General features: G+C 49.0%; 9 protein-coding genes across 9 annotated transcripts; 3 read left to right on the forward strand and 6 right to left on the reverse strand.

Annotated features, from left to right (window-relative positions):
* Positions 1-377: 377 nt before the first annotated feature.
* On the forward strand, positions 378-1,522 carry F5891DRAFT_927176 (uncharacterized protein; the record flags this gene model as incomplete). The annotated part of the gene is made up of 3 exons (XM_041373893.1): positions 378-450; positions 628-1,060; positions 1,405-1,522. Coding segments are annotated over 3 exons (624 nt in total), but the record flags the coding sequence as incomplete, so codon positions are not given.
* A 2,494-nt stretch (positions 1,523-4,016) lies between these two features.
* Positions 4,017-4,595, reverse strand: F5891DRAFT_941707 (SRF-type transcription factor (DNA-binding and dimerization domain)-domain-containing protein; the record flags this gene model as incomplete). The annotated part of the gene is made up of 3 exons (XM_041374362.1): positions 4,017-4,169; positions 4,217-4,230; positions 4,295-4,595. Coding segments are annotated over 3 exons (468 nt in total), but the record flags the coding sequence as incomplete, so codon positions are not given.
* Positions 4,596-5,491: 896 nt separating this feature from the next.
* On the reverse strand, positions 5,492-6,883 carry F5891DRAFT_475251 (uncharacterized protein). Its single transcript, XM_041371964.1, has 4 exons — positions 6,792-6,883; positions 6,550-6,603; positions 6,250-6,312; positions 5,492-6,163 (listed from the first exon to the last, which is right to left on the reverse strand). The coding sequence occupies exons 2-4, from the start codon at positions 6,574-6,576 to the stop codon at positions 5,702-5,704; spliced, it is 552 nt and encodes a 183-aa protein (XP_041232224.1). The 5' UTR covers positions 6,577-6,603; positions 6,792-6,883; the 3' UTR covers positions 5,492-5,701.
* A 44-nt stretch (positions 6,884-6,927) lies between these two features.
* Positions 6,928-9,592, reverse strand: F5891DRAFT_475235 (uncharacterized protein). Its single transcript, XM_041371963.1, has 3 exons — positions 8,868-9,592; positions 7,365-8,809; positions 6,928-7,310 (listed from the first exon to the last, which is right to left on the reverse strand). The coding sequence occupies exons 1-3, from the start codon at positions 9,463-9,465 to the stop codon at positions 7,083-7,085; spliced, it is 2,271 nt and encodes a 756-aa protein (XP_041232225.1). The 5' UTR covers positions 9,466-9,592; the 3' UTR covers positions 6,928-7,082.
* A 411-nt stretch (positions 9,593-10,003) lies between these two features.
* On the forward strand, positions 10,004-11,131 carry F5891DRAFT_1003232 (uncharacterized protein). Its single transcript, XM_041360288.1, has 3 exons — positions 10,004-10,172; positions 10,220-10,307; positions 10,359-11,131. Exons 1-3 carry the CDS (start codon positions 10,012-10,014, stop codon positions 11,061-11,063), a joined length of 954 nt encoding a protein of 317 aa, XP_041232226.1. The 5' UTR covers positions 10,004-10,011; the 3' UTR covers positions 11,064-11,131.
* Positions 11,132-11,312: 181 nt separating this feature from the next.
* Positions 11,313-12,986, reverse strand: F5891DRAFT_941628 (uncharacterized protein; the record flags this gene model as incomplete). Its single annotated transcript, XM_041374356.1, has 7 exons — positions 11,313-11,360; positions 11,413-11,793; positions 11,847-12,197; positions 12,245-12,283; positions 12,336-12,412; positions 12,462-12,847; positions 12,898-12,986. The coding sequence occupies 7 exons, from the start codon at positions 12,984-12,986 to the stop codon at positions 11,313-11,315; spliced, it is 1,371 nt and encodes a 456-aa protein (XP_041232227.1).
* Positions 12,987-13,341: 355 nt separating this feature from the next.
* F5891DRAFT_1182059 (P-loop containing nucleoside triphosphate hydrolase protein) lies at positions 13,342-15,996 on the reverse strand (the record flags this gene model as incomplete). The annotated part of the gene is made up of 14 exons (XM_041366104.1): positions 13,342-13,540; positions 13,596-13,720; positions 13,769-13,840; positions 13,892-14,023; positions 14,076-14,373; positions 14,435-14,583; positions 14,633-14,717; positions 14,785-14,996; positions 15,051-15,152; positions 15,199-15,468; positions 15,516-15,658; positions 15,715-15,796; positions 15,849-15,907; positions 15,960-15,996. The coding sequence occupies 14 exons, from the start codon at positions 15,994-15,996 to the stop codon at positions 13,342-13,344; spliced, it is 1,965 nt and encodes a 654-aa protein (XP_041232228.1).
* A 213-nt stretch (positions 15,997-16,209) lies between these two features.
* F5891DRAFT_1003256 (uncharacterized protein) lies at positions 16,210-17,754 on the forward strand. Its single transcript, XM_041360289.1, has 2 exons — positions 16,210-16,349; positions 16,409-17,754. Exons 1-2 carry the CDS (start codon positions 16,230-16,232, stop codon positions 17,729-17,731), a joined length of 1,443 nt encoding a protein of 480 aa, XP_041232229.1. The 5' UTR covers positions 16,210-16,229; the 3' UTR covers positions 17,732-17,754.
* A 259-nt stretch (positions 17,755-18,013) lies between these two features.
* On the reverse strand, positions 18,014-22,027 carry F5891DRAFT_941454 (ras guanine nucleotide exchange factor domain-containing protein; the record flags this gene model as incomplete). Its single annotated transcript, XM_041374342.1, has 8 exons — positions 18,014-18,122; positions 18,174-18,294; positions 18,344-18,469; positions 18,519-18,642; positions 18,694-18,786; positions 18,839-20,725; positions 21,026-21,544; positions 21,605-22,027. 8 exons carry the CDS (start codon positions 22,025-22,027, stop codon positions 18,014-18,016), a joined length of 3,402 nt encoding a protein of 1,133 aa, XP_041232230.1.
* Between the last annotated feature and the right edge of the window lie 3,549 nt (positions 22,028-25,576).

Here is a 25,576-nt window from a genome sequence, read left to right on the forward strand (position 1 = left end):
TGGGGGAGAGCTCTAGTTCTAGTTCTAGTTCGAGTCAATCCGGGAAGGAGAGCGGCAAGGGACGGAGCAGAGGCTCCTTTGGGAGTCGAGTGACCGGCTTGGGGCTATTCGGTGTCAGGACGAGTCCTAGTGCAACCGTTGTAAGTCCGAGTGCAAGTTCGAGGGTGTTGGAGGAAGAGTCGGGTGAGGGAACAGGTCATTTGGATGTACAGTTTCCTGTTAGTACGCCGCCGGATTTGCGGGGTGCGGCGCTTGAGCTGGGGAGCGTTGTACCACTGACACCGCCACTACCACTGGATTCGCGAAGTGTCGGACTGCTGGACGTCATCCCGCTGGATCCGCGAGACCATACGGTCCTCGAGACGATCTACAATGAGATGCACGCGGAGCGATTCATTAACCTTTCTCCGTTGAGTTTGTTGGCTAATACGGTGGGGCTGTGGTTCAAAGGTGAGTGCTCATTTCATCATTTTTGGGCGTGGCAGATGATGGGCGGTGGAATCATGAAGGGTGTTCCACTCCAACTCGGGTGGTGCCTATATATCCAAAATATTCACCCCGCTTAAAACATATCTTCTACTTCTCTGCAAGCGATGTCAGAGTTAGAGCTGACTTGGATGCGTGTAGACGTTCGGACGCACCCGCCGATCCTGTTGCGTTTCCCACCGCCGAGGGAACCTGAGGGCTCAAATACGCTATCGGTATCAAGTGTGGGTGGGTCTGGTGTTGGTACCGACAGAAATACCTACTCGAAGACCACGATCATCTCGCTGGATGGTCTGAGCAACGGCGCATCGCCCTACGCCTCCCTCGATTGCGCAATCTCTATCCAACGACAGACGCAAATGCGGGCTCTGCCGAACCCCGCATTAGATGTCGACCTAAAGTTTTTGAATCTCCATCTGGCTCTGCGCGTGAAAGAGATCGTAGCATGCGCAGAAGCGATGTGGGAGTGGGTAAGCGAGTTTCAGAGAGACATGGGGAGAACGGATGGGGTGTATGGCAAGATCATTGGGTTGACGAGGTCGCAGTTCGATGAGCTATTGTTGAGGTTTGAGCTGTGAGTACTCTTTCTTTCTTTCTTTTGCTTTCTGTGTGGATGTGTGGATTTGAGTTTGTTGTTCGGTACCAATGCCGTTGATCACTTCTCGGAATCCTGATGGTGAGACCTTGGAGGTGGCGTGGAATCGCCTTTTTTTACTAGCTTCGCGGGGGCACAGCAGCTGGATGATACGCGTTTAGAACATTCAGTCTACGTGCTCCCAATAGGGGCATTGTTTCCAAACGGGGCCAAGTCTAGGGGGATAGTGTTTCAATTGCTTACTTCTTCTTCTGATTAGCTGAACCAATGGTTTCTGATTTGTCTTCGCGATAACATGATCTAATCGACTTTTGTTGTTACAGGGATATGAGGGAGCACATGGGTCTCGGATCTGTGCTCGAGGACCGGTTCAATTGGAGTATGATATCGGGTCCGACACCGCAGGAGAAGCGCTCGTTTGACACTGCGTGCGAGAAATGGGAGGCGTATCGGAGGCTTGGTGGTGGGAGTGGTGATCGAACCCCTTGCGCCGTCGGTGTCGCCGCTCCACACCCCGCTACGCGTCTGAGCCGCTCATTACGAGTCTTCGTTGCATGGAAGCCTACAGCATGATGATCATGATCAGCGCTTCTTGCAGCCGGATCTTACGCAAGTTGCATGTGACCACGAGGCGTGTGGCGAAGCGCCTCGTTTCAGAGTTTTCTTAATATGGGCTTGTTCAAGGTTCCGTGCCGTTAGGCCCTTCCTTGTCTTTTTTTTTGGATTATACCCTCTGGAATGATTCCTTGCAACTTGGGCTTCCATTCATTGCTGTATTGGGATAGGGAGCAGAGGGGGGGATAAGGATTTTCTTTTTTTGGGGATGAAGGTATCGTAATTTCCTGGTGGCGTTCTCGTTGTCCTCGGCTTGTGCAAGGGGAAGGGGAACAACCTTGTTCGCCAGCCTGAGTCATTCCGCATATCGTGATTCATATTCTTGGGTCTCAGATATGTCGCCGACTAGTCATTTCCGCTCTCATCATCCCCGCACTTCCCCTCTACCTCCGAAGTTGTATCATTAATCGTGCATGTTTCTGGACGCATGTCCTGTATACCATTTCTAGGTGCTCCAACTAGCCATCTCGGCACCGCTGCAGGTGACACACGTTGCATAATTTTATTAAAGCTATTTATTCCATGCATAGGGCTTGTTGTATGTATGCTTTTTATTTACGTGGCTGTCATGGCTAGCGTAGTTGTCATGAGATGAGATTGGTTAGCTGTTATCTGACGGACGGGCTGTCCTTTCGGCTTTTCGGATTGACTCAGGTACCATCCAGCATGGAAACGGGCAAGGAATCAACGATTTTCATTGGCTGAACTACGTAACCGGGAATGTTGGTTCTACGTACATGATAAGGGTCTTTCCATAGAACGCATGTGATTAACTAGCAGGTCTTGATAACCGGGCGACTCGCACGGTCGTGACGGCACCACAAGGCACGTTTTCATTGAAAGAGATTTCTTAAGCTTAAGTTTGGGATGAACGCTGTCTGTCAGTCTGTCCTGGTGTGACAATCGAGTCCTGCGTGGAATGATGGGAGCGATCGATTATGGAGCGACGAGATCCGAGTAGTACGAGCCCCCGTTGAAACGTTGACGTATCGTGAAGGGGTGGAGTAACGTCCACGTACGTCGATCATCACGCTGTCGGAACGTTCGAGTCCCTCCATGGAGCTCGAGCAATCACAAACTTCCATTTCTGAGAAAGAAATAGACTCCGCGACGACGACGACTCGTCCAGAGGGTCGATCAGAACGAGAAAGGAAACGATCGCGTGCGACAATGAGCCCATCGACAGAAATGTACATGCCGCTCCCGTTTCGTTGAACAGTTCACGTTTGGTCTCAAAGCCGCGGGTTTTTTTGGGTCAATCACTGCCTTTGTTGAACTGCTAATAGCACAGATGCGAGTCGTGTATGGACGGACAGAAACGAGTACGAGCACTTTTGACGCCAACCACATGATAACATCCAAAATACTGAATGAGGTTTGGGGAAAGAAATATGGATAAGACCAAGTCAGGGGAAACAATGGGAAATGACAAGGCGGATTCATCAATTATTTGTACAAATTCAGCCAAAATAGCTGTGAGTAACTAACAGCGAAGAAGCTGAAGACGAAGAAGTAGAAGCATGCAGAGAAGTGAGTAAAGCATAAAACAACCCAGTTTGGACGGACAAGAAAGCTTATCATGCATGAAAGTAAGCACACGTCATTATTCGTATCATCATCTTCGGCCATAATGACCACCCTGACTAACTGGCGGGGGCGGGGCCCAATGCGAGTGCTGCGCGGCAGCAGCGGCCAATCCACCTAAAGGTTGACCGCCCTGGCCACCAGGGCCACCAGGTCCAGGGTATGAATAAGTACCTGGAGGTGGCAAGCCCATGTGGCCCCCGTACATTCCAGGGTCTGTTGGGCTTCCACCATGTCCACCACCAGGTGCATGATGTCCATGATGTTGGGCATGAGTACCGTATCCTCCAGTCGGGGATGTTCCGTACTGAGGAGATTGAGGCACTTGAGAATGTTGTTGTTGTGGACTCGTCGGAGAGCCAAGTGATATTTGTGGCGGTGGCGGTGCCTGCGGTTGTTGATGTTGAGAGGCAGCTGGGATAGAAAGGGGCGGAGGGATAGTGCTATTTGGAGTTTGCGGCGATCCAGGACCGGCACGACCAGGCCCAGTGCCAGTTGTAGACGGACGCCGACGACGTTTGTCTCCTGCTGCGGCTGCGCGATTACCGCGAGCAGCCTCTTCGTCAGCTTCATCGTCACCGTCCTCCTTCGTGGCGCTTTGAGGGCCACCAACAGGACCACCTGGAATTGCAAGGCCTCCAGGAAGGTTAGTGCTTCCAGGGCCGGGCAAAGACATTGGGCCAGACGCACGACCTATAGGCGTACCGACTGGCATTGAAGAAGGCAGCGAACCATGTGGGGCATTGAGACATGCTTGAATGAGATTCTTGCCCTCTGGTTGAGTGACGAGAGGTTGAAGCTTTGAGGTTGTAAAGGTGTAAACGAGACCTGTTTCTGATACAACGAGTAAAAGGACTTGAGTGCCTGTGAGTGTAGAGAGCTCGTATGCCTAATGATTCGGTTAGATAAGCGAAAGAGTATGTTGATGAAATAAACCTTTTTCATGATGCCTGCGAAAGTGTAAGAACATATTGAGGAAAAGTACAGAGAGGGCAAAGGAAGTCGATCGCGTACCAGCTTTCCTTTTGGAGAATGTTATGTGACGTCTCGATTTATCTTGAATAAATTCGATCTTAATCTTTCGCCTTCCTGCCTTCTTGTCCGACTTGGGTTTCTCCTCCTCATCATCGTCGTCTCCACCACTCTCAGCAGCGTCTTGATCATGAATGAAACCGTCTTCTGGTACGCCTGGTTGTTGTACTGGTTGTGGAAGATGTTGGTGAGGTTGTTGATTAGCAGGTGGCGGTGGTTGCTGTTGAGGATCCGCAATGACGGGATTTGCGAGATTGAGGTCCGTGCGTTGGCGCTTACGCATTGTTGGCGAGGAGGCGGCGGGGTCGTCTTGAATGCTCTGACCGGAAAGGGAAGGTTGTTGGCTGTGATGAGCCGCGGCGTTGGAATACGGATAAGATGGCGAGTTAGTGGTAGTGGAAGTAGGTTGACGGCGATAGGCCATATGGGTTGTTCACCCTACGACGACGATGAAGAGGACGCGTTGAAATAAAAGATAATTTGAACGTTGAACGCGACTTGGAGGATGTTAGTGTCAGTGCGGACGGCGTCCTTAAAAGGAATCGCTGAAGTTGGAAGGAGGTGGAAAAGGGAGGGAGTTGTCAACGGGGCGTGTGTTGTCTCAGTCTGGACGATCAAAAAAAGACTGTCCTTGTGGTCATTTATTTGGTCATAATCGGAGTATCAGATGCCCGCCAGGCACACCGCGGTAATCCCCGCCGACTACTTACAGCAATACTTCCGCAGCTATCGCTCCCACGATACCCGCTTCCGTAATTATTTCACTTTCCATTTGGAATTACTATCCCTTTTATAGAAATGATTACCTCGTGGCAATCTCAAACTTATCCATTTTAGTAAAACATGACAAACCTCGTGTCACAAAATTCAGTCTCCGCATCATCCAATCATAACAATTCTGACGTGACAACCAAAAACAACTTTTGATTATAATAAAAATATACAACGATCCAACCAACGCAAGTACCATCAATCACGAGCTCATGCTCCTGTGGCGCTTAGCGCGCTCTTGTCCTTTCCCCTGTACAATTTTGACATTCGAAAGTTCTGGACATTGGTCTCTTTACGTTGCCCGGTCTTCATCATCATCATCCAAGGGTCGGGCCGTATTGTCGGTCACATACTGATGGTTGGAACGTGTCAAGACATTGTTGATGGAACGACCGGGATGCCAAGTCCTGATAGTGCGCTTCTGACGCACTCGTCAATATTTCTGGCCTTGCTACCGAGCCGGACCCGTTCAAGGGCAATTTCGATAGCTCGTACGTCGCACCGACTACGCCAAGGTTGCGGCAATATCCCGTGCACGTACGCCGCTACGTCTGCATCTAGTGTAATGAGTAAATACAAGACGTATCCACAACGAACAATCCATCAGTCAGTCCAAAACTAAATACATAAAGCATACGTACCACTCGGCTCGCTCACCAGTCGGCTCAGGTGCAAATCGTTACAGTCTTTGTCACGACAAACACCCCCACCAGGAACTTCGTACTGACATACCCGAACACCCGAGTCGCTAGCACTGAATTGTCCAAGGGCGCGCTGCAAGCTTGCAAGCTTCAATGGCTTGAGATCTGGAACAAAAACAGTCGAACATGAATGAGATAATGATGGTGCACAGTAGATAAGCGAAGTGCGTGATGAGGGTGATGATAAATTAGGTGCATGGCTCGCACTGGCTTGCGATGACGATCTGGATGAATGAGTGGCAGTTCGCCGAGGATCTTGACAAGAATCGGCATCAAGAGGCGTTGTACGTAATTGGGATAGAAGTAGAGGGTAGGTCGAGAATGGCGAATCATAATACGGAAAGCTCGTTTGAGAACCTTGCGATTCCTTCTTCAGGACCTGGCATGCCACGCCACCCCCGACGTCAGCATAGATAGGCCTAAATAGGCCTCGCAGCCTCGATTATCGAACAGATCGAAACGCACCTCTGACGACGATAGGCCATCAAACACGCCAGCAGTTTGATGAAACGTTGCGCTTAAAGATTCCTATATCCGATTCCGGAATCACAAATGGAGAAAGGAAACAGAAAATTAGAGTCAGTACATAAAACGCACTCGAATGAAAAGAGAGAAAGGTTCTTGCCCATTTTTCGGAATGTGCTTCCTCTGTCAGCGCTGCAAAAAGCAAACAAGGTATTAATGTAATGAACGGATGGGAACGATGAGGTCAGCGCGACCGCGGAGAAGTGAGGACATGCTGAACCAAGGCAATGAGTTACGAACCTTGGTCTTCGTCGACGGTGCTATCATTAGTGATTGGCTCGAATCCTACACCCCCTGAGTAGACCCAAGTAGTAATGGCGAGGATCAAAAATGAAAAGAGTGACCAGAAAAGGGAAAGGAATGAACAGCAAAGGCACGACAAAATGAAGTATAAAAAAAATATAACAGTCAAAACCCAGAGGGGGGGACAAACAAAGAGATATATCAGCCGGCTGTCGGACTGGTGAAGAACCAGGAAGAACCCATGGTGTGCTTGGCTGAGGTTATTTCGCTGCTGGTGTTAACAGCAGCTTCCTTAGCGGAAATAACCACACGAATATCGGCGCTTTCTTGGACTGCCGTCGGTTCACTATGATCTGCAGGCCCACATGAGCACCATGTATCGCATTGTGAGAAAAGGAAAGGGAGTAGAGATCAAGGGTAAACACAGTCTATACTCAAAAATAGATCGCAGTTGAAATGCAATGCAATGAAATCAATGCCACGACATGACAACGCTATACGAAGACAACACAGGCACAGGGCAATGAAAACTAAAGCGAACCTTGCGTATCTGCCATAACGGCATCTACAGCGTCTTCAGACAACTGTGTAGCCCCAACATCGCCATTATGAAGGGGCGTGGCGGCGTCCTCCTGGTTGATGGGCGCTCCAGAGCCACCTGCCGATTTAACCACGGCAATCGAAGGAGGTACAGCAGGATCAGCTGTGAGAGGCCCTGCGGCTGCAGATTGGATTACCGGCGTCGTTTTCCCCGACATCTGAAACTTTGGTAAATCATCTTACGAAGTCAAGGCAGCACACAGGGAACACACAGCGGCAAGTTTTTTCTGCCGAAGCTCTTCTCGCTGGGCAATCATTTGGCGCATCCTTTTGATCTCCTCCTCTTTCTCTACGAGAGCAGCAGGCGACATACCCGGGGCATTAGAGTTGATTTGATGCAAATTCAAGGGAGTCGAACGCCCCTCGCCATTAGCGAAACTATTGGACGAAATTGGCGTCCCATGTCCACTGAACCGTGGGGGACGCGCGAAGACCATTGGTGAGTATGATGATGGACCGTCATATGGACCGGTATCACCAGTCCCTTCGCCATCTCCATCATCCTCGCTATCGCTCAGTTCGATGACACATCGTCGCATGCCACTCACTCCCGCAAAACTCCCTGTGTTCCGTCGAAGTAGATTAGGATGCGTATAGCCATTATTCGAATAACCGTTGCCAGAAGAAGCTCTGGAAGTACCAGGACCATGGTCAAAATCAACGAAGTCTGCAGCGACTGGTCGCTTGGTGCCCCTTCGTTGTACGCCATCGGTGTCATAACCTGAAGTAGCGGATGCGGGTACTGGAGTGGAATTAGAGTAATCAGCCGGCGCGGTGCATGAAGATGCGCCAGAATACGTATCCGAGGATGGTGCAGTGGAATTGCCGGACAAAGGTGGAGTATCAGTCACCGGCGAAATAGTACCGCCTACTCCAGATGATTCTGAGTCAGCTGGATACAAACCAGATGGCGCCATAGAAGAGGTCGATTGCGGTGTGACAAGACCAAGGAACGCCTTATCAACTTCCATGTTTCCAGGGCTGGAGTACCGTGCCGGGCGCAAGGATGGAGATTTACTACCGTTTTCTGCGATTTCACTGTCCACAGCAGGAATGCTCTTTAAAAAATCTTCGACAGTCTCAGTTGGAGCAACATAGGACATTTCAACGTCCCTGTCTCTCGAAGATGAACCGCCAGGGGAATTAGACTGCTTGGCCTTGCGAGAAGCGAAAACAGCTTTTCGAGCAAGTAGCTCTTGTCGTCGTTGTTGTTCGATCATGTGAAGAGAATGAGAAGATGACGAGTCGACTGCTGATGGGGATGTGGGTTCCAGCTTCACGTCGGTGGGCTCACCACCTGACGATATACGGAGGCCAAGACGAGTAGCGAGTCTGCCACGTGAGTGATCAGAAGCACCCGAAACTGGGCTAGTCAATTCTTTGTGAGAAGGGATTGTTGGCGGCGGGGGCATCACTGATGAGGAGGAGCGAATTGATTGGGAAGGTGAAGCAGGAATGGAGTACATCATTTCAGGGGTAGGGTATGGGATGAGACCACTGGTATCCAAATTTGTAGGCATCCGCAAGTTAAGTTCGGTGAAAACATAGAATACGACGTGACGGCTAAGGCCACAATCGACGAGGTACTCAGGGGGAACACCCCATCCAAGTAGATCCAGGACGATGTCTTTTGCGGTATTATACTGATCTTCGGTCACTGTATTATAAGAGTAAAAATGATTAGTTAACGTCTTCAATAAAAAGCTAATACGAACTGGCCAGCCCTGGCCTGACATGATCTGGGTCAAGTCTATATGTAGGTGTCTCAAGAACAAATGGTTGCAGGAAAGTTGGTGGCGGTGACTGGTAGATTTCTGATCCGAAGGCAGGATTTGAGGTGAAGGGTGATTCGAGGCGGGGTGAAGGCCTATGCCTATTATTTGACTCGACTGGAGAGGTAGAGACACGTTTGTAAGCGACGGTGTCCTTCGAGGAAGTTTCGAGTCTCCGAAATTTTGGAGGCGGAGAGGTAGGCCTTGGCGGTGGGGCGGCTTCTTCCGTATCGCTGATTTCACCTTCCTCTCGGATCTGACCATCTTCAATTTCTGATATCGGATTATGAATCTCCTCTGATGTCGATGGAGCCCTTGTTTCTGTCGCGGGAAAATTTGCAGAAGGCGTTGAGGATGTAGCAGTATCTTCTTGACCGTAATCTAAGTGCAGAGTCTGCTCGACCAGAGGGCGTTGAGGGATTACTGGCGGTTGCTCGACAGTAACTTTGCGGCGCTTTCTTGAAAGCAAAGCGGCTGCGCGCAATGACTGGGCGGGATCAACTGAGTCAAGATCCTGCGGTGGTGGATTGTCGATATCCATAATAGTGCGACTTGGACCTGCGAAAGAAGCTAAAAGACCAGCGATTTCCTGTTTGCTGATTGCAGCAAGAAGACACTGCAAGTTTGAGAAAAGGTTCAAGCGTAATTGATGGGAATGTAGGTGCAAGGGGACCAAAACCCACAACTTTCGGGTGTTTTGCTGACGTGAGCCGACACACAACGCACGGACCCTGGGCCACACTCTTTTCTTAGAGCTCAAATCCACAATACACCATCATAACGGCGCGGGAGCCAGTCCCCGACTTACTTATTCCTGGCACGTCCTGTGTCCGTCGGGTTGAACGAAAATTGTAAGACTAGTCTTTTTATTTCGTTTTGCGTAAATGACTGTGATGGCAGGGACACTGTTTCAGTGTGAATATGACGGGTGAATCTCAACGAGTTTAGCCAAGCAGTAAGCATGAGCAACCCCTCGATCGCAGGTTCTAAACCTGCTCAGCAACTTTTTTTCACACCTTACACCAATTACAATAGATCATGTGACCTAGCTACTTTAGTATAGAAGATATTTCAACGTTCTTGCTTCATGCCTCTCGACGGACACAGCTACCTGACATCGTACGGATGGTCAGGCAAAGGTGCGGGCCTTCGCACGGGCGCCATCGACAGGCCCCTTGCTATCCCCAAAAAACGAAACCTCGCTGGCGTAGGCAAGGACCGTGATGAGGCATTCCCCTTCTGGGACCAGTGCGTTCTGTTCCGTTCAAATTGTCCAATATCTCATCTATTCGAAGCCTATATTCAGCTGCCACAAAAGCTATCACCATCAAGATAGCAGATGATGATGATGACGATGACGACGACGACGACGATCAAAACGAGGTCTGCATTAGCATTTCATACTGCGCCATCACTCACTCGCTGTACGATTAGGATTCATTAAGGTCCACGACCCTTCAACTAAAACGAACCACGACAGGCATCATCTCGAATAGAAGACCGTTGTCGGGTACCCCTGCATCCGGAATAACTACCCCAGACTCAGACATCTACCCACGCATCTCCGTGATGACCATTGCGAAGCGCGAGGCTGCAAGAAGAGGCTTATACTCTCGATTTTTCCGTGGGCCAACATTGGCCCCTGATGATCCCAGCAATTTGTCATCATCCCCTGCTCCGTCCCCCCTGCATTCTGCCGATTCAACTCCCGAAAGAGATATTGCTCCTCAGACTGACGTCCCAAGCAGGAAGCAAAGTACAAAGCGAAAATCGTCAGAGCTGCTCGAGACTCGAGAGCAACGGAAAGAAAGAAAAAGACTGAAAAGGGAGAAAAAAGAGAAGAGAGCAGCAGAAACTAGGAAAGAAGAGTTCGTACTACAGACGAAGGACGAGCGCAGGGCGCGGAAGGAAGCCAAGAGGGCTATGAAAGTATTGGAGGCAAATTCTCTTGATATTGCAGAATGTGGAAAGCCCCCTGCAACTGGGGATGTGATCTTTACGAGCCTCGATCAGCCTCCATCACAGGGGCAACGTGAGATATCTATAGATGCTTCTCCTCAGGTTGACGACCCTGCAGCCGAGGACAACATAGATACAAAGAAGAGGAAGAAGAAGAAGAGAGAAAAGAAAGATCCTTAATTTAGCATTTCGTCCACCACTGCAGCTGTAGGTTTATGCCATTGCAAATTTTGATATTCGGGTATTTCTCGTAAACATATGAAACACTACCACACGGTTCCAATGATACAAACCAAGCCGTTAATGATTGCGATTGATGTGCAACTATTCTACATGATCCATCATCGTGATATACTGACAAAAGGAAACTAATCACAAACGTGATGCAGAGGAACGAAAAATCGGGATGAACATCTCCGATGTATGTCATCAACCTCGCACGCTCCGCCATGCGCTTTGCATGGCGATACGCCGGGCCTGTATTGCACGGCAATCAGTACGAGATAGCAAAGCAACAAGATGGACCTACCTGATCAAGCGAGATGGAATCTTCCCTAAGTTCCACCCGCTGCCTACCATCGTCATCGTCATCGTCGTCATCATCAGCATACGAGCTTCGAGTACCCCTCACTCCGCCAAAAGCGGCCTTACCACCAGCCAACGAAAAAGGCGTCGAGGCGACAGCAGTGCCGAACACGCTGGTATTCTTCGGCGCGCCGAAGGCAGCAAAGTCAGTCACGACTTTACGAGGAGGGGACGACGACGCTGAGGGGCTAGTACTCGGCGTCATAGAAGTATAAGTCTTCTCTGATCGCGAAGGCGTATGAGGTGAATATGGATATGAGTACAAACTCCGGTTCGCCGTCTGTCGTGCGATAAGATACTTCTCCGTGAAACGCGTGCCTTGCACCTTTGACGATGAAAGTCGTTAGCTCGCGAAAGAACCGTAGAAAACCAACGCACCCTCTTCAACTGTGGTTTCGCCTCATGTAGCGATGTAGCGTGGGTGAAGACCGCGACGTTATGCATAGCTTCGGGAGACTCCTTGTAGATGCTTTCGATCACCACTTTCTTGGTGCTTTCATTCCGGAGGAGCAACTTCTCGTGCAATTCACGGGCGACATCATCGACGCTTTCATTGTTCCCGAGAATTCGCTGCGCCACAGCATGCCCCACCTCTCGAACAAGGCGCTCCATATCGAGGTTTTCCAACACACTGCCTACGATCGCGTGCGAGAGGAGATCAGCTGTTGTAAGTGGGAGCATGAGCCCGGACGTGATGGTTGTAATTGCTTGGTAGAAATCTGTTGCATACTGAAACACATCTAAGTACTGTGACAAAAGAGTAACGACAACCATACCGAGTAACCACTGAGGGCCGGTTCGCATGCAACGAAGAACTATAAAACCGGTTATCTAACTCATTGATCGCTAGACCGTGATAAAACGTACCAGCGTGATGCCTCGACTGGCCATCTCGCGAACTAGCTGCAACGGATCGTGTCCATCTGGAGAGCCTTCATCGAATCCTACCAAAGGTTGAATACATCGCTCAAATAGCCAGATCACTATACTCACCATCCCCATACTCTCCTATTCCGTGCGGTGGCGCATCAGCAATCAGCACGACCATCTTGCTCGCATGCTCCCTCCAGTCCATATGGAGTGCTTCTGCGAGTGCAGCTGTCACGGCCTCCGGTCCATCACCACCCCCAGAAGCATAAAGCCCTGCAAGGTCCCGATGTACCTTGCTGATGTCAGATGAAAATCCGAAGTTCTTCACCACATATGTGTGATCCTGTGGCGGATGGTCGCGGAACGCAACAAGGCCGACGCGCAAATCCTCTTGCGATTGTAGCTTTCCCGACTCAAAAATATGTGCGCAAATCTCCTCGATGTTCTTCGTTGCAGAGGAGATGTAGCTTCCTTGACTGCCCGTACAGTCTTGCACAAACACCAAGTCGCTGTGCACGGGTGAATATGACGGCTGGTATAGAGTCTTGCAGGCACGTACAGCATCTTTCTTCCGTCATAGTAGTTTTGACGACGAAACTGGGGAGTCGGCTGTGCCGTGTTGGCGTCGAATTCCATATCTTCATCCATGGCGAGTCACAGTGTTATTGTAGTTGGTTCAGATGCAGGCTCCTGGGAATATTTATCGACGAATACTTGGTCTGCCTTCGTATTCCTTGTTACCTGAGAGGCGGTTGAAAGAGCTGTTGACGATCCAACCTGGTAAATATAGTCAAAGTTTACACCTTCTGGAGTGAGGGCTTCTTGTGTGCAGTCCCAGGACCCAGGCGACATCCTGCAGGCATCTCGGATCTCAGCAATCGGATATCGGATCTCGTCTGCTGTATAACTAAACCCAGCGCCCAGGACACTAATCTAGGATTTCCCGCACGAGTTCGACTGTGTATAACTCTATAAAGTAGATATATGCAATATGCGAAAATAATCAAGGATCCCGCCTGCCCAATAACCATGTAGCCCAAGGTGTTGTCCAACTAGGAAGAATCTCTTGTCGTAAGAGACTCCTGTAGAGCATTACGAGACCCGCACTGACGCCCCCCAGTAGTGCAGTAAATGCCACGTAAACACGCACCCGCTCCGAGGCTGTCATCGCACGATCTGCCCCTCCGGGTATTGCCGCGTGACTAAAATAGGGTGGTCAGCAGACCTTCAAGAAACAAAAGAGCAGGAACGACTTACGGATTCATGGCAATGCTGCATATTGCATGGAAGACGTCTGCGGTCTGTCCCGTTTTGACGCTGACAGCGACAGGCACCTGGAGGCCAAGCCGTCTGCAGTATACGTCGGGCTGAACTTCGTGTCTCTAAAATGACATCAGGAAGGAACTGGCTTTGGCAAGAAATATCCAAACTTGTTGTGCAAGATCCAAGTCCGACTTTGTCGCAACGAATAGGGTCGGTGTATGATCGAGAGTGTATTGTTGCTATAGTCGAATTTAGGTCAGCATCCACCTTCGAGGGTCAAAATGACCTACTCGTAGATTACTGATGTAAGAGAACGAGTTAGTATCACTGGAATCATGTACGTAGACAATGACGTCAGCAAGATCCGTCTTCTTCGACGCGCGAAGCGTCTCTGCCTCGTATTTAGACCCAAATTCCTGGAGCTAAAACAATCGCTGTCAATTACCCACGTGCCAAGTGTTGTGGAGACCTTACCACGAGGTACTTTTCTGAACCATCAATATCCACTGCATTAACTACGCTCACCATCTTACTAGTTGGCTCGTAGGCCTCGCGAAATGGCTTCCCAGCAAATGACCGCAGTAAAGACGTCTTGCCTGAACCAGCCGCACCACAAACATAACATAGGAAAACATTGCGGGAGACTTTGCCTTTCCGCCGGTCAAGTTTGCGGGGACGTGTTGTCAGTAATGCAGATGTGCGTTGTTCATCGGGGTATCCAAGATATGCAAGGTATGCGAGAGTGGTTTTATGATCTAAGAGAGTAGTCATACTGGCATGCAGGGCAGGTGGATGAGCAGGGCATTCAACTGGAGGTGATCCCAAACACAGACCTCCATTGAGCGAGCCAGCCTTGCAGAGTGACCGCACCTTTATCATCCACCAGGGTCGTATCCGGGAATTTCTGAGTTTCCCATGGATTCCCTGGGGAAGTACTGAACAGTTCTTCCAGTTCTGCGCTGTTCAGAGCACCATCTTGATCCTAGAGATGTATGTGAGCGCGACATAAAGGCACGTTTTGGTGTCCAAACCTTGTCGAAAGTTTCAAAGATATCAGTGAAGAATTGATATCCTTGAGGACTCAGTTCAACAGAACAGTCATGGGGCACGTCGAATCTGAAAGATCGGTCAAATTTTAAAGCTCATAAAAAGATAAATCGCGTGCTTTGGGAGTAGGAATGACTCAGTAAGTCGCAGGTCTTCTGCATAACCAAATTTGCGGAGAACAGCCCATGTTGTCTCCAGCCTTCCGCGTTGAATAAATATCGTATGCAGGTATAGAAATCCACCCTCTGTCAAACCGTCGTCTCGCACGCCTCCCTCCGCATGCTCACGAACCATATCCTTGATGCCTTCAAGTTCCTGGAGCTGTAATGGCGCATCAAAACATTTTCGCTACACGCTTTCGTGCTTAGCATTTCCAAATGCTAGAGAAGTGAAAATATATACTTGGAATTCATTCAGCTCTGCAGCATCCAAAACACCATCCTTGTTCGCATCGCAGAGCTTGAATATTCGTTTCAGGGCGCTAACACAAGCGGGTTTCAGGACCTGGGGGGCTTCAGTTGAGAACCTATCACGAACTGCCAGTACGCACATGTTCCCTGGAGTCATAAAGAGGAGCAGTTGGATGTAGGACCGCTTTCTGGGCAAAGTAGAAGACCTCCGACACGTTTAGCGGCAGTTGAGCGGAGCATTCAACGCATGTCTCGACTTCCTGGGTGATATTATTGAATTTAAGAATATCGCAGAAAGTTTGACATGCCTTGAACTCATTCATGATAGGTATGATCTCTTCCTCCAGGGCTTCGTTAGTAACCTCACCACCTCTTAGGTCAATCTTGTTTCCGACGAGGATTACAGGAACCTGGATATATCGTTAGGTTGATGCGAGAAAGCTAAGATAAAACAAACGTTGACGCCTAATTGACGAAACAAGGGAAGCCAATATGCAGGTATTCGATCAAATGAGTGAGGATTGTCGATTGAGTATACCACGCAAATAACATGCGCTTTGCGTACTTCCGATTCGAGATGCTGTCGGTCCTGTGGGCCAGCTTGTATTGTAAGTTGAGAATGGCGCGTCTTTATTCATAAGTTTGTGGTACAATACCTCCTGAATCGACAATGTAAGTGGTCACGTTCTCTGGGTTCACCTCCGGTGGAATGGTGACCTCCGGAACGACATGTTGAACCTGGCATTGGAGCCATCAGTGCCGCAATTACGTATAGAAGAGTAGAGCATACATGTGCGACGAAAGCTTCCTTAATGAGAGAGGTGACAATGGTACTTTTACCAACACCCTCTGCGAAGCCCTGTATCAGTACACGCGGTCAACAGCAGGAATAACGACGTACCATCCCCTACAAGCAAAATGCGAACATCCCTCCTCATGACCCTCTAAAAAGAAGACGTGAAAAACCTGACTCGGCTTTTGTGAGAAGCCTTAGCTAGACGATGGCGATGGACGTGAACTTTGAAACAGTGTCTAACTTAATCCCTCCCTGTTTGGCAGTCCTGGCTGTCTCGGCACGGATTGTCTTATATAAGCACAAGAGTCTATTGACTTTTATGGAAGTCCAGCAGCAGCAGCTTAGCACTGCCACTACCTCTTACTCGCTACTACTATGACAGTCGAGGCCGCTGGTCTTATCCTTCCCAGTGATGTCTTAATCATTATAATGGCAAACCTTGATATGGAAGACCTCATCAATCTATCCTACACGTGCAAATTCGTGAACCTCTTGGTACATTTGAATTAAGTTCACCATAATTTCGGATCTCTGACTACCGCCCATTACCAAAGGTTCACGAGTTTGGATGGTCGCTCTACCTCAAATACAACATTCGTCCGTCATTCACGTTGCAGCTGGCACGTAGAAGCTGGTCTTCGTTTGATCAAGTTCGATACGATGTTGCGTCTGACCGCTGTTGGGCTCAGGCAAAGTTTAACGCGCGACCATTATCACACCCCTGGCGCAATAAATACCAGCCTAAAATTGCCCTGTCTGCTTCTGTGTTGCTTGTTGCTGCCAATTACACTATTTATGCATATCATATAACCCACTCTTCCTCGCTTGACGACGGTGCTCCTGGAGTCTCATACGAGGGCTCATATTCGTTCACAGACCGGCCGGCAATCACAAGCATCACCTTCATTCCCGATCGTCATTCGGAAAGGACAGTAGCTGTTGGTTTCGAAGATGGACGTATACATCGCGTATTCCTTCCTCATTTCCAACAGGAGCAATCCAACAATAAGCCGTTGGCATTGAACATCGAACGCGATCCCCCTCTCGCATTGCGCATCGTCGATATAATAGAGAGCCTGACGTGCTCAGATGACATGCTATTGTCTCTATCATCTTTCGGAACTGCAGGCCTCTGCAACTTATCTTCAGATTCGCCCCTTGTCAGCGCCATAAACCTGGACTGCAGATCTTGGTCCAGTTTTATCTGCATGAAGTCTTCTACGCCGTTTACGGCATTTGGCACAACATCCCCAAATCCTCTCGTCGTTCATGCCGTAACCCCTTCCTCATTGTCTCCTGCACCATTTGCCATCCTGCATTCCACGCGTGAACGCTCCACTGCAGTGTACGATATAACGGACGCACCACCGTCTGCACCATGGGGTTCATCAAAACAGGTCATCATATCCGGATGGTACGATGGCGCTGTTCAAGTGCATGATTTACGCTCAGGTTGGCGTGGTTCAGGGGTCACGGGCACCCCTGCCCCCTTGCGTCCCATGCTCACGTTCCGTGATCCCTGGTCTGATGAGCCTATCTATTCCGTGTCATGCGGAGGCGGTTCTTCAAGTGTTGTTGGAGCAGGCACTGCCCGTCACAGCGTTGTTGCGTTCTGGGATGTTCGCCGTCCCACAGAGGGATGGAGTGTACACGCTCCAGGCAACGACTCATCCCCCGTCTATTCCCTGGTACTCGAGAGTTCCCGTGTATTTGGCGTAACGCAAAGTCGACCTTTTGTGTTCGACTTTGGGCCCGGTGTGACTAAAGACACATATCCTTTTCTACCTCCTTCCACACGCTCCCAGCATGACTCTCTCAAACTCAACAAGAACGAAGTCGGATACTGTGTCACCCAATACAATCATAGTCGTATGTAGACAATACCTTCTAATTTATTTATCGTCTTGTTCAGTCGTATTGAATTTCATGTATCTTTGTGGTCTACACAATACCGTTGCATATTACAGAGCCGGATGAGGGTCGAAATTAACTAGAGGTTTCCATGCGTGCGTGGGAGTACAAAACAGACAGCAAAAAATGTGACTCAAAATGCAGTGGATGGGCACGTATTGGGGAAAATGCAAGAGTGATTATAGAATAAACAAACAAGGACGGAAGACAGAACGAGCAAATCCGAACAAACATGGAATGAAGCAACACTAGGTAGATGTGGGTGGCTGTGCCTGTGAACGTGTTGCCCAGTTGAACAATTGCCGCATATCACTAGGAGGAGGCGTGTCGGCAGGCTGCTTCGGCTCAACAAGCAGGCTACAACGACCAACTCAGTGGACGTTCAGAGAAGCTGTAAACCTCACAAACCTTCGTCTATAGAGATCCTGAAGGTCGCCGTGATGCTTGGATTTCTCAAATGCCATCTGCAGGTATTCCTGCACTTCGGGAATTTTCTTAAGATTATATGACACCTGAAATCGTTGCATGTCTAAAAAAACCTTCAGTCAAGAAGCCCACAGTGATTATGGAATACAGACCTTGAACAATCCGAGCCAGCTTGTGGTACTTGTTAAAATTAAGAAGTTTCTTCCCTGGCGCACTGGGAGACTCGCGATATGACGGGTTTCCCTCGCGACAGAAAGTCACATCAGTCAAGTAAAGACCTTCACACCAGTCAACATACAAGGCTTTCAGATAACAGGATTGTCGTACCTAAGAATGGGACTGCTGGAGGTGCGATGTTGCGAAGCCTGCTTCGGTATTGGTGGTAGTTCCGCCCGTGGTCTGCCAGTCGACGCAAAGACTCTAACTGCATTTTACTTTTATGTGGAACACCCTGAAAATTTGCTATGAACAACACAATGGTGCGAATATGAACGATACTCACTAGCCAAGTCTGATGAAGCCGAGATATCGTGGAAGAGTCGAGGGCCGCTAGGATGGACCGAGGAGTACTGAAGTTGTGCAATGAAGTACATCGCTGAAAGGCAACAGTCGGTTGGGAGAATGCTAACAATCTCGTATTCGCTCACATCGGCAACCTTAATGAAGAATTTCACGAGTAACGTCCGCTTCTTGATATCATGCTCGTCCAAAATGTTCTCAGCAACCCATCCCGTGATGACTGTGCTTAGGGAGGAAACAGCTCTGACATTGATAGGCGGTTTTGTACCCTCCTGTCCCGTCTCAAGAACCTCCTCTGGTTGGATCGCGCAGTACAAGTCGCATTCCATGATTGTCAACTGTCTTGCCAACTCTAGAGCATCAAAATCAGTGATGGCGACCGTGTCGAAATTCTTTCCACGAAGCGTGGCCAGTAATGCCTTCGTCATTGTTGGTCGTGGAACCTCGGATAGTGTATATGACGGAGGATTGATTGACATGCCAGGGTCGCGAACACGTTCACTCTTGGGGCTCACAAGACTGGTGTTGGAGTCTTGCCGCATGGAAATCAAATCGAGAATCCGGTGGGAGGGCGCAGGGAAGTAATGTAGGAGCGCATCTTTCGTGAACGATGAAAGGTGCGAGAGAGCGATGTCGTCGATCTCAGACCGCCAGTACATCTCCAACCACGTCTTCACAAAATTGGATACGCGCAAGCGGATAGGGATGCCCTTGTGCTGCTGCCAAATCGACATTTCGTCTTCTGAGAGATTGGACGGAGGCATGATATTGTAACGATTGATGAGTGCTTCCACAAGTGCAAGCGGAGTGGAGAAAAGGCGGAAAGTGAGAAAGAAGACCGCTGAGAACGCGGGATCTACGATACTGTCATGGGGTGTCATTCTCTCGAACAGCGCCTCCATTGTCGCTGCCACCAGGTGACCCTCATTGTTAAGGACGACATCGCTTGTAGAGGAATCATGACCAAGGGGATCACGCTTGACTTGTAGTGTGACAGGCTCGTCATTTATCAACCGCTCCTCGAATGTGTCCATAGTCTGGCAATCCTGCCGTTCGTCCGCACGTCCATCATCAACTGCTGGTGAAGGCGATGATACAGGTTCCATTGACTTCATCAACTCGTGATCGCTCATAGATAATATGCCGCCTTCTGGCGTTGTTGGTTGAGTGTCACGCGAACCGTCTGATGGACAAGAGGTTGCCGTGACATTGGACGTGTCTGAAGATCTATCTCGGACGCTAGTAGCATTGGGGGTAGGAGAAGGCGGTGTCAGAACCTGTACGGTGAGATCATCTTCGTCGATGCCATTGTGATACAAGCTTTGATGCGTAGGCAAGCTGAGGGCCGGGGTTTGACCAGTCCTGCGAGAAAATTTGCTTGGAGTGAACGGCGCAGGGTCTGAATCGGAGGTTGTAGGTATTTGGATAATAAATTGCCTCTCTCCTGAAGCCCTATTCAAGCAGATTTTGACAGCCGAAACGCAATCAGCACCCGCTTTACATGCTGCTGTAGCGGATCGTATTAAGGATGCCTTTTCGGATTCCTCTGTGAGGTCAGGAGGAAGGGGCACCGTGAGTAATCGCACGGATTCGGCAAGGGAGCTAGTGACAGTGTAGAGTCTCTCTTTTGCGGACTTTAAGTTCCCAATCTTGTGGAGTGGAATCTCGGGATGCCGCATAACAGCTTCGACGATAGTGAGCAACTTGCACACCATCTCTACCACTTCTCGCACGAGATCATACATCTGACCTGTGCTAGAAGCGTGTGATGATCGTGAATGAGAGTGTGCATGACCGATGAAGGCGGCGATAGTGGAAAGATACTGGTCATGGGTAAACTTCAGAGCCTCCATCACCTTCGAAGATGTCGAGGGTCCTGATGGGAAAGGGGGCATTACCGGTGGTTTCGGCGATTCCCCAGACGAAACCGACGAGAATGACGAAATACTGCTGATGGATGGCATGTCGGCTTTGTGTTTGCCAGCGACACGCTCGAAGACGAGATATTGATCCTTCTTCGACCGGGATAGTATCGTTCTGTGAGGCAGGAGGGGAGAAATGGTAGAGTCCGAATCTTGATATGCAGCTAATCTCCGCTGCAACCTCAGATCTCCCAAACTTTTGGTCCGCGGGGCCGTCTTTTGCAGGACGCCATCAGGCAAGTGTGGTTGTCGGGGAGTTGCTAGACGAGACGACAAATGAGAAGGAGTGACAGAATCGGGCGATACTGATGCTGGGATTCTGTCTTCAGGTCCGGCAGGGCTCACTTGTCCCTGCAAGCCAGACGCATTAGCGATGGCTTCGTCCGGAGTCACAGGCTGACGCCTTTCCGGTAAGTCGATGCCACATTGTACAGCGACAGCAAGAAAACGCCGAACTTGTGAAAAGACCTGGCCACCTAATTTCAACATTCCTTCAATTTCCGTCTCCCGTAAATCTTCATCCTGCGTCTCATCCGATGCCTTTTTAGCTTGTGACACCAGGGATGCCAGAACGGACAAAATCTGTTTCCGTTCCTGCGCGAGGGTGGGGAAGCGCTTTAATAAAGGTGCCTCCCTAGGCAAACACTCTGTCGATGACAAGATGAACCGCACACAGGATATGATACAGGCAGTGGAAGGCTGAAAATGGGCGATGCGGTTGGAACGAACTGCACTCTGGAGGAGGGCTAAACTGTGCAAAAGATTGACCATGATAGGAGGGCAGTATGATGTTATGTCAGATCCAAGAGCTTCAGTGACCAACGGTCTGTGGTCCTTTCGCGAACCACGTGAGGGAGCGCTAGCCCAAGAAGCCGCGGATACGGCGGACATAGTATGTCCATGGCGGGATCCCTAGTGCAAGCGAGACGATGTTGTTAATACTTTAAACTGCTTGCTTTGATAACGACATACAGGTGATTGAGGAAGGACTTCCTCCGCCAGTGAAATTACTCTTTCATCAGCACTGACGTAATTGGAGGGGAACCATCCTCTTTGACCGTTAATCTCACCATCCCACCATCCACTCGAATCCCGATTTAGGACATGAATAACCTGACCAGCTCGAAATGACAAACAAGTTGCATTCTGGTGCTGAGGGTGAAAGTCATGTAATGCAAGAACGAATTCCGGAGAGGGGGAGACGCGAACAGTCTCATCTGACGGACTTGCCAAGGGGTAATGGAGGGGGCGGGATGACTTTTCGGAATCAGGCAGGTCGAGGGATGACGAGGAAGCAGAAGAAGATGATGGACCGGGGGAGTCGACAGAGATGGAGGATGTTGTTGACGCCGTGGACCCACTCCTCACCCGGGTAACGGCCATATTTAAGTTCATCAGGGTTGGAGCGGAGGCATCATTCGGTCTTTTCAAACTGCTTGTATCACGAATGACGTTTGTATTAATGTGAAGATGAGCTGTGGGCATCTCTTTTACGGTTTTGCGGGCCGACACTCAAGATGGTCGAGTGAGACTAGTTAATTCCAAGGCAAGATGTTATCCCTGGCGGCTGCTGTAGCTACGGGCGCTGTGTGACTGATAGTCATAAACTGTAAGGTCGCTGACATGCATCCACGAACAAGGGCCAAGAAAGAATACGCACAAAAATGACAGCTCACTCGCACCACAGTCCGAGCGCCTTCTGCTATGCGAATGGGATCACTCGCAGGACCAAAGTTGCGCCAGGCGATTGAAACAAACAAGAGAGGTAGTGTCAGGATAGTAGCAAAAGTGCTTCAAGATGGAAGAACAGAGCGAATTAGAATGAACAGACCGATAAAGCCGCCACAAGATATGAACGCCGGAGAGGAGAAGAAGCAAGACAGGCCGGGCCCGTGCCAGTAATACAAAAAACGAAGAAAAAGGTAGAGTTACAGATTAGAATCGTGATACTGTCGTGGAGGCGTTAAAGCACTGGCGGGATATGTGGCGGCAACCCGTTCGAGTAGCTATACCGGTGTGTAATTTCAAGGATTGAACGGAACAGACTAATGTAACAACACAACCAAACAACGCGTTCTCGTCGATCAGTATTTCTACAACTTGTACAATCACAGAAACCACGACTATTCGCGCCGCAAAAATAATTGATCCTACAGGATTCAATTCTCATCAAGTACTTCGACTTCCAAGAAGTGCAGGAGGCAACTGAGGAGGACATATCTTTATTCAAATTTTTGTGAAAAATTCTCAAGATACCGCATATGGCACGCAGCCTTGACGTGAAACGTTTCGCTACCGTGATCATGAATCATGATGTCCAAACATTCCCCGTGATGGTGGTCATGCGCCATTAAAATGCATCAAGGACTAGTTTGCCACTATTATGGATTCAATAACAATAAACGTTAAGTGCTACTTTGATTCCCAACTCATTCACACCGACAGTAACTTATGTGATTCTAATCAGTTACTCGTCTTCTTGGCCCGTGACCGTTACAGACTCGTTCTTGATATATTCTTTCTATGGCCGATCTGCATGCTAAGAATCTACTGACAACACAGCCAAACTACTCACGGAATTCACTCACCCGTCATCATGATGTGTTGTCATTTATTCCACCACGGTAAGCTCTACGACTTATTGTATATGCATATATAGTGATTTTTCCTGATTTCTACCTTCAGACTTCTACCAGCCCGGGTCTACTTCTCAATGTCCACCGAACTCCGTTTGTCTTGAATCCATACCTATGACCACCACTGATGTATTTAGTCTTCGTCAGAAACATTGGCGACTGCTATACTCTTGCTAACCAATCCCCAAGATTCAGAGGTCCAAATTTACAACATACAAATTCGCACGTGTATTTGTTATTGATGGAATACGCCTGCGAAACCGGCAAGTAAAATGCTCATGACTATGTATCATTATGGTGCTAATTTTATCCATCATTTTACCCCGCCTCGCCAATGCAACCGTTCAACAGTTGGTTTCAATGCCCGTGTTTCCGACAATGTTCCGTGATAAAACTTCGCCAAGCAAAGTTCATGTGTATATGTCATTACTATGACAATTAGGCTATGGTGAAACGTTGCCTCGCAATGAGCCATGTCTATATTCAGGGTCTAATGGCCGTAATACATTTCCACCCTTCCTGGGAGTGTTCATGGTGGCGGCCTACGAGATCGAGATCCAAAAACGAGTTCGCCCTCGACTGACATCGTGAGACGGAGGTGAACTTTAATTAGGTAAGCGAGTACACTTGATGATTGTCCCAGCTCCGAACGTCCAATGGAATCTTGGGACGATCCGCGAGGTATTTTAGAAAAAAAATTCCAACATCATTTGGTACGGAGGTGCTACCTCAAGCCAGTCCAGTTTTGAACTAGACAAACCAGAGTGCAATTCTGGGGCGTCTTCCCAAAACGTTGGTTCAAGACTACCTTCAAGCAACTCGCAGCAACATCAAACTCACCGCTGATCAAGCTTGCACCTACTACACGAACGAATTTTTCATTATGGCGCCGGTAAATCCCCGCTGGCCTTCTTCACACATAACAACATCGGGTCGCACCCTTTTCTCCCCATTTATCAATATTCTTCTAAACTATTTATGGGCTGTTTCTCAACCTGCTCTTAGTCTTCCCTAGGCAGACCGTGGGCGAATGAAAATAATCGTTACTGACACCTGTCTTCTTGTACGCACATTCGGCCCGTGCTATTTGTCCTGGCTCTGTTCAAAGAACCCACCTGGCACAGCACCCGAACTGAAAACTTCTCTTCGCGAGATCCTTCGCCATCAGTCCTATCTGAATGCCCTGCACCCACCTGGCCAAGCATTCATGCTTGCTCTTGCTGGTGGCTCCTTTCATAATACATTCATGGAACCTTCATTAAATCCTCTGCTCGTAGCCAACACCTTCACATCTACAAAATTATGTTGATACTACCGTGAAACAATCGAGGAGGTAGCTCTGAGCTTTTTACCTGTGGCTGGCACTTCAATTCTGCACATTGGGTGTTGTAGGCTCTGACCCTACGGCTTTGCAGGATATGTCCCGTCTTCGTTATTCGATAACTAGCAGATATCTGTGGCTTCGCCACTGAAAATAGTAAGCAAGTTTAAATGTTTATTAAACTTCTAGCAAGAGTGAGATAAACATAGGGCACGGTGTCAGCTGCGCCCCATATTTGTCTTGACATACTCAACGTGTTTCCTACTGAGTAATGGTGCGCAGGTATAGATATTACAAATGAACAAAACGTTGTCAGCACATGTTGGTCTGTCCGAATCCATAGTATGTACGCATTGATTATATTTTCAGTACGTGACACGAATATGATTTGAAACTGGCGAGCCACGCGCACCACTCGTGAGGGAGGCTGCTCAGCTATTGGCAATTTGGCTTCCTGTCGGCTGAGCCGATATGCTCATAAATCAATTCAATTCAAAGTGCTATCGGGGAGTTGAGGCGCAAACGCCGTGACGATTTCTGATACAAATAGCCGTTGGCTCGACGTGTCAATTGTGTCCACCCTGCTGTGCTGGGTATTTGCAATCTATCTACGTGCCCTCCTTTTCAGCTGTTCTATTTTGTTTCCACCTTCACGACACTATCAGCTGTACATGGCTACCACCTGCACCATCTATTGCTGAGAGAACACATCATACATTAATTGGTTTAAGCCTTGCTCATGGTCAACTATATACTGCATTGTTCCGTGCGTGTTTATTCTCAGGAGACAATAAGGAGAAAGAAATACAAATATAAATGTCTGCTTTTGTAGTGGAATGACATGGGTGTGCCAACACAACACAACGCCCGAAGGTCACCGCTTGTTATTATAATGTAAGTATTCTCTTCAAACATGCCGCCAGCCAACGACGAGAAACGGAGATGCGAAAGTAAACAGAACCGCGATCTGAATTGTAGGACAATGTA

Source organism: Suillus fuscotomentosus (assembly GCF_016647785.1).
Source record: "Suillus fuscotomentosus strain FC203 chromosome Unknown F5891scaffold_4, whole genome shotgun sequence".
In the NCBI taxonomy this organism is placed as follows: domain Eukaryota; kingdom Fungi; phylum Basidiomycota; class Agaricomycetes; order Boletales; family Suillaceae; genus Suillus; species Suillus fuscotomentosus.

Bases quoted from the DNA above. Each gene is read 5' to 3' on its own strand.
- F5891DRAFT_475251 (XM_041371964.1), bottom strand. From the start codon at position 6,576: ATGATAGCACCGTCGACGAAGACCAAG. The intron at 6,313-6,549 runs GTTCGTAACTCA...AATCGGATATAG, and splicing joins CACCGTCGACGAAGACCAAG to GAATCTTTAAGCGCAACGTT. The intron at 6,164-6,249 runs GTGCGTTTCGAT...GTGGCATGCCAG, and splicing joins ATGGCCTATCGTCGTCAGAG to GTCCTGAAGAAGGAATCGCA.
- F5891DRAFT_475235 (XM_041371963.1), bottom strand. From the start codon at position 9,465: ATGGATATCGACAATCCACCACCGCAGGATCTTGACTCAGTTGATCCC. The intron at 8,810-8,867 runs GTTCGTATTAGC...CTTATAATACAG, and splicing joins TGTCAGGCCAGGGCTGGCCA to TGACCGAAGATCAGTATAAT. The intron at 7,311-7,364 runs GTGTGTTCCCTG...CCAAAGTTTCAG, and splicing joins GGCAGAAAAAACTTGCCGCT to ATGTCGGGGAAAACGACGCC.
- F5891DRAFT_1003232 (XM_041360288.1), top strand. From the start codon at position 10,012: ATGCCTCTCGACGGACACAGCTACCTGACATCGTACGGATGGTCAGGC. The intron at 10,173-10,219 runs GTGCGTTCTGTT...ATCTATTCGAAG, and splicing joins GCATTCCCCTTCTGGGACCA to CCTATATTCAGCTGCCACAA. The intron at 10,308-10,358 runs GTCTGCATTAGC...CTGTACGATTAG, and splicing joins ACGACGACGATCAAAACGAG to GATTCATTAAGGTCCACGAC.
- F5891DRAFT_1003256 (XM_041360289.1), top strand. From the start codon at position 16,230: ATGACAGTCGAGGCCGCTGGTCTTATCCTTCCCAGTGATGTCTTAATC. The intron at 16,350-16,408 runs GTACATTTGAAT...CCATTACCAAAG, and splicing joins GCAAATTCGTGAACCTCTTG to GTTCACGAGTTTGGATGGTC.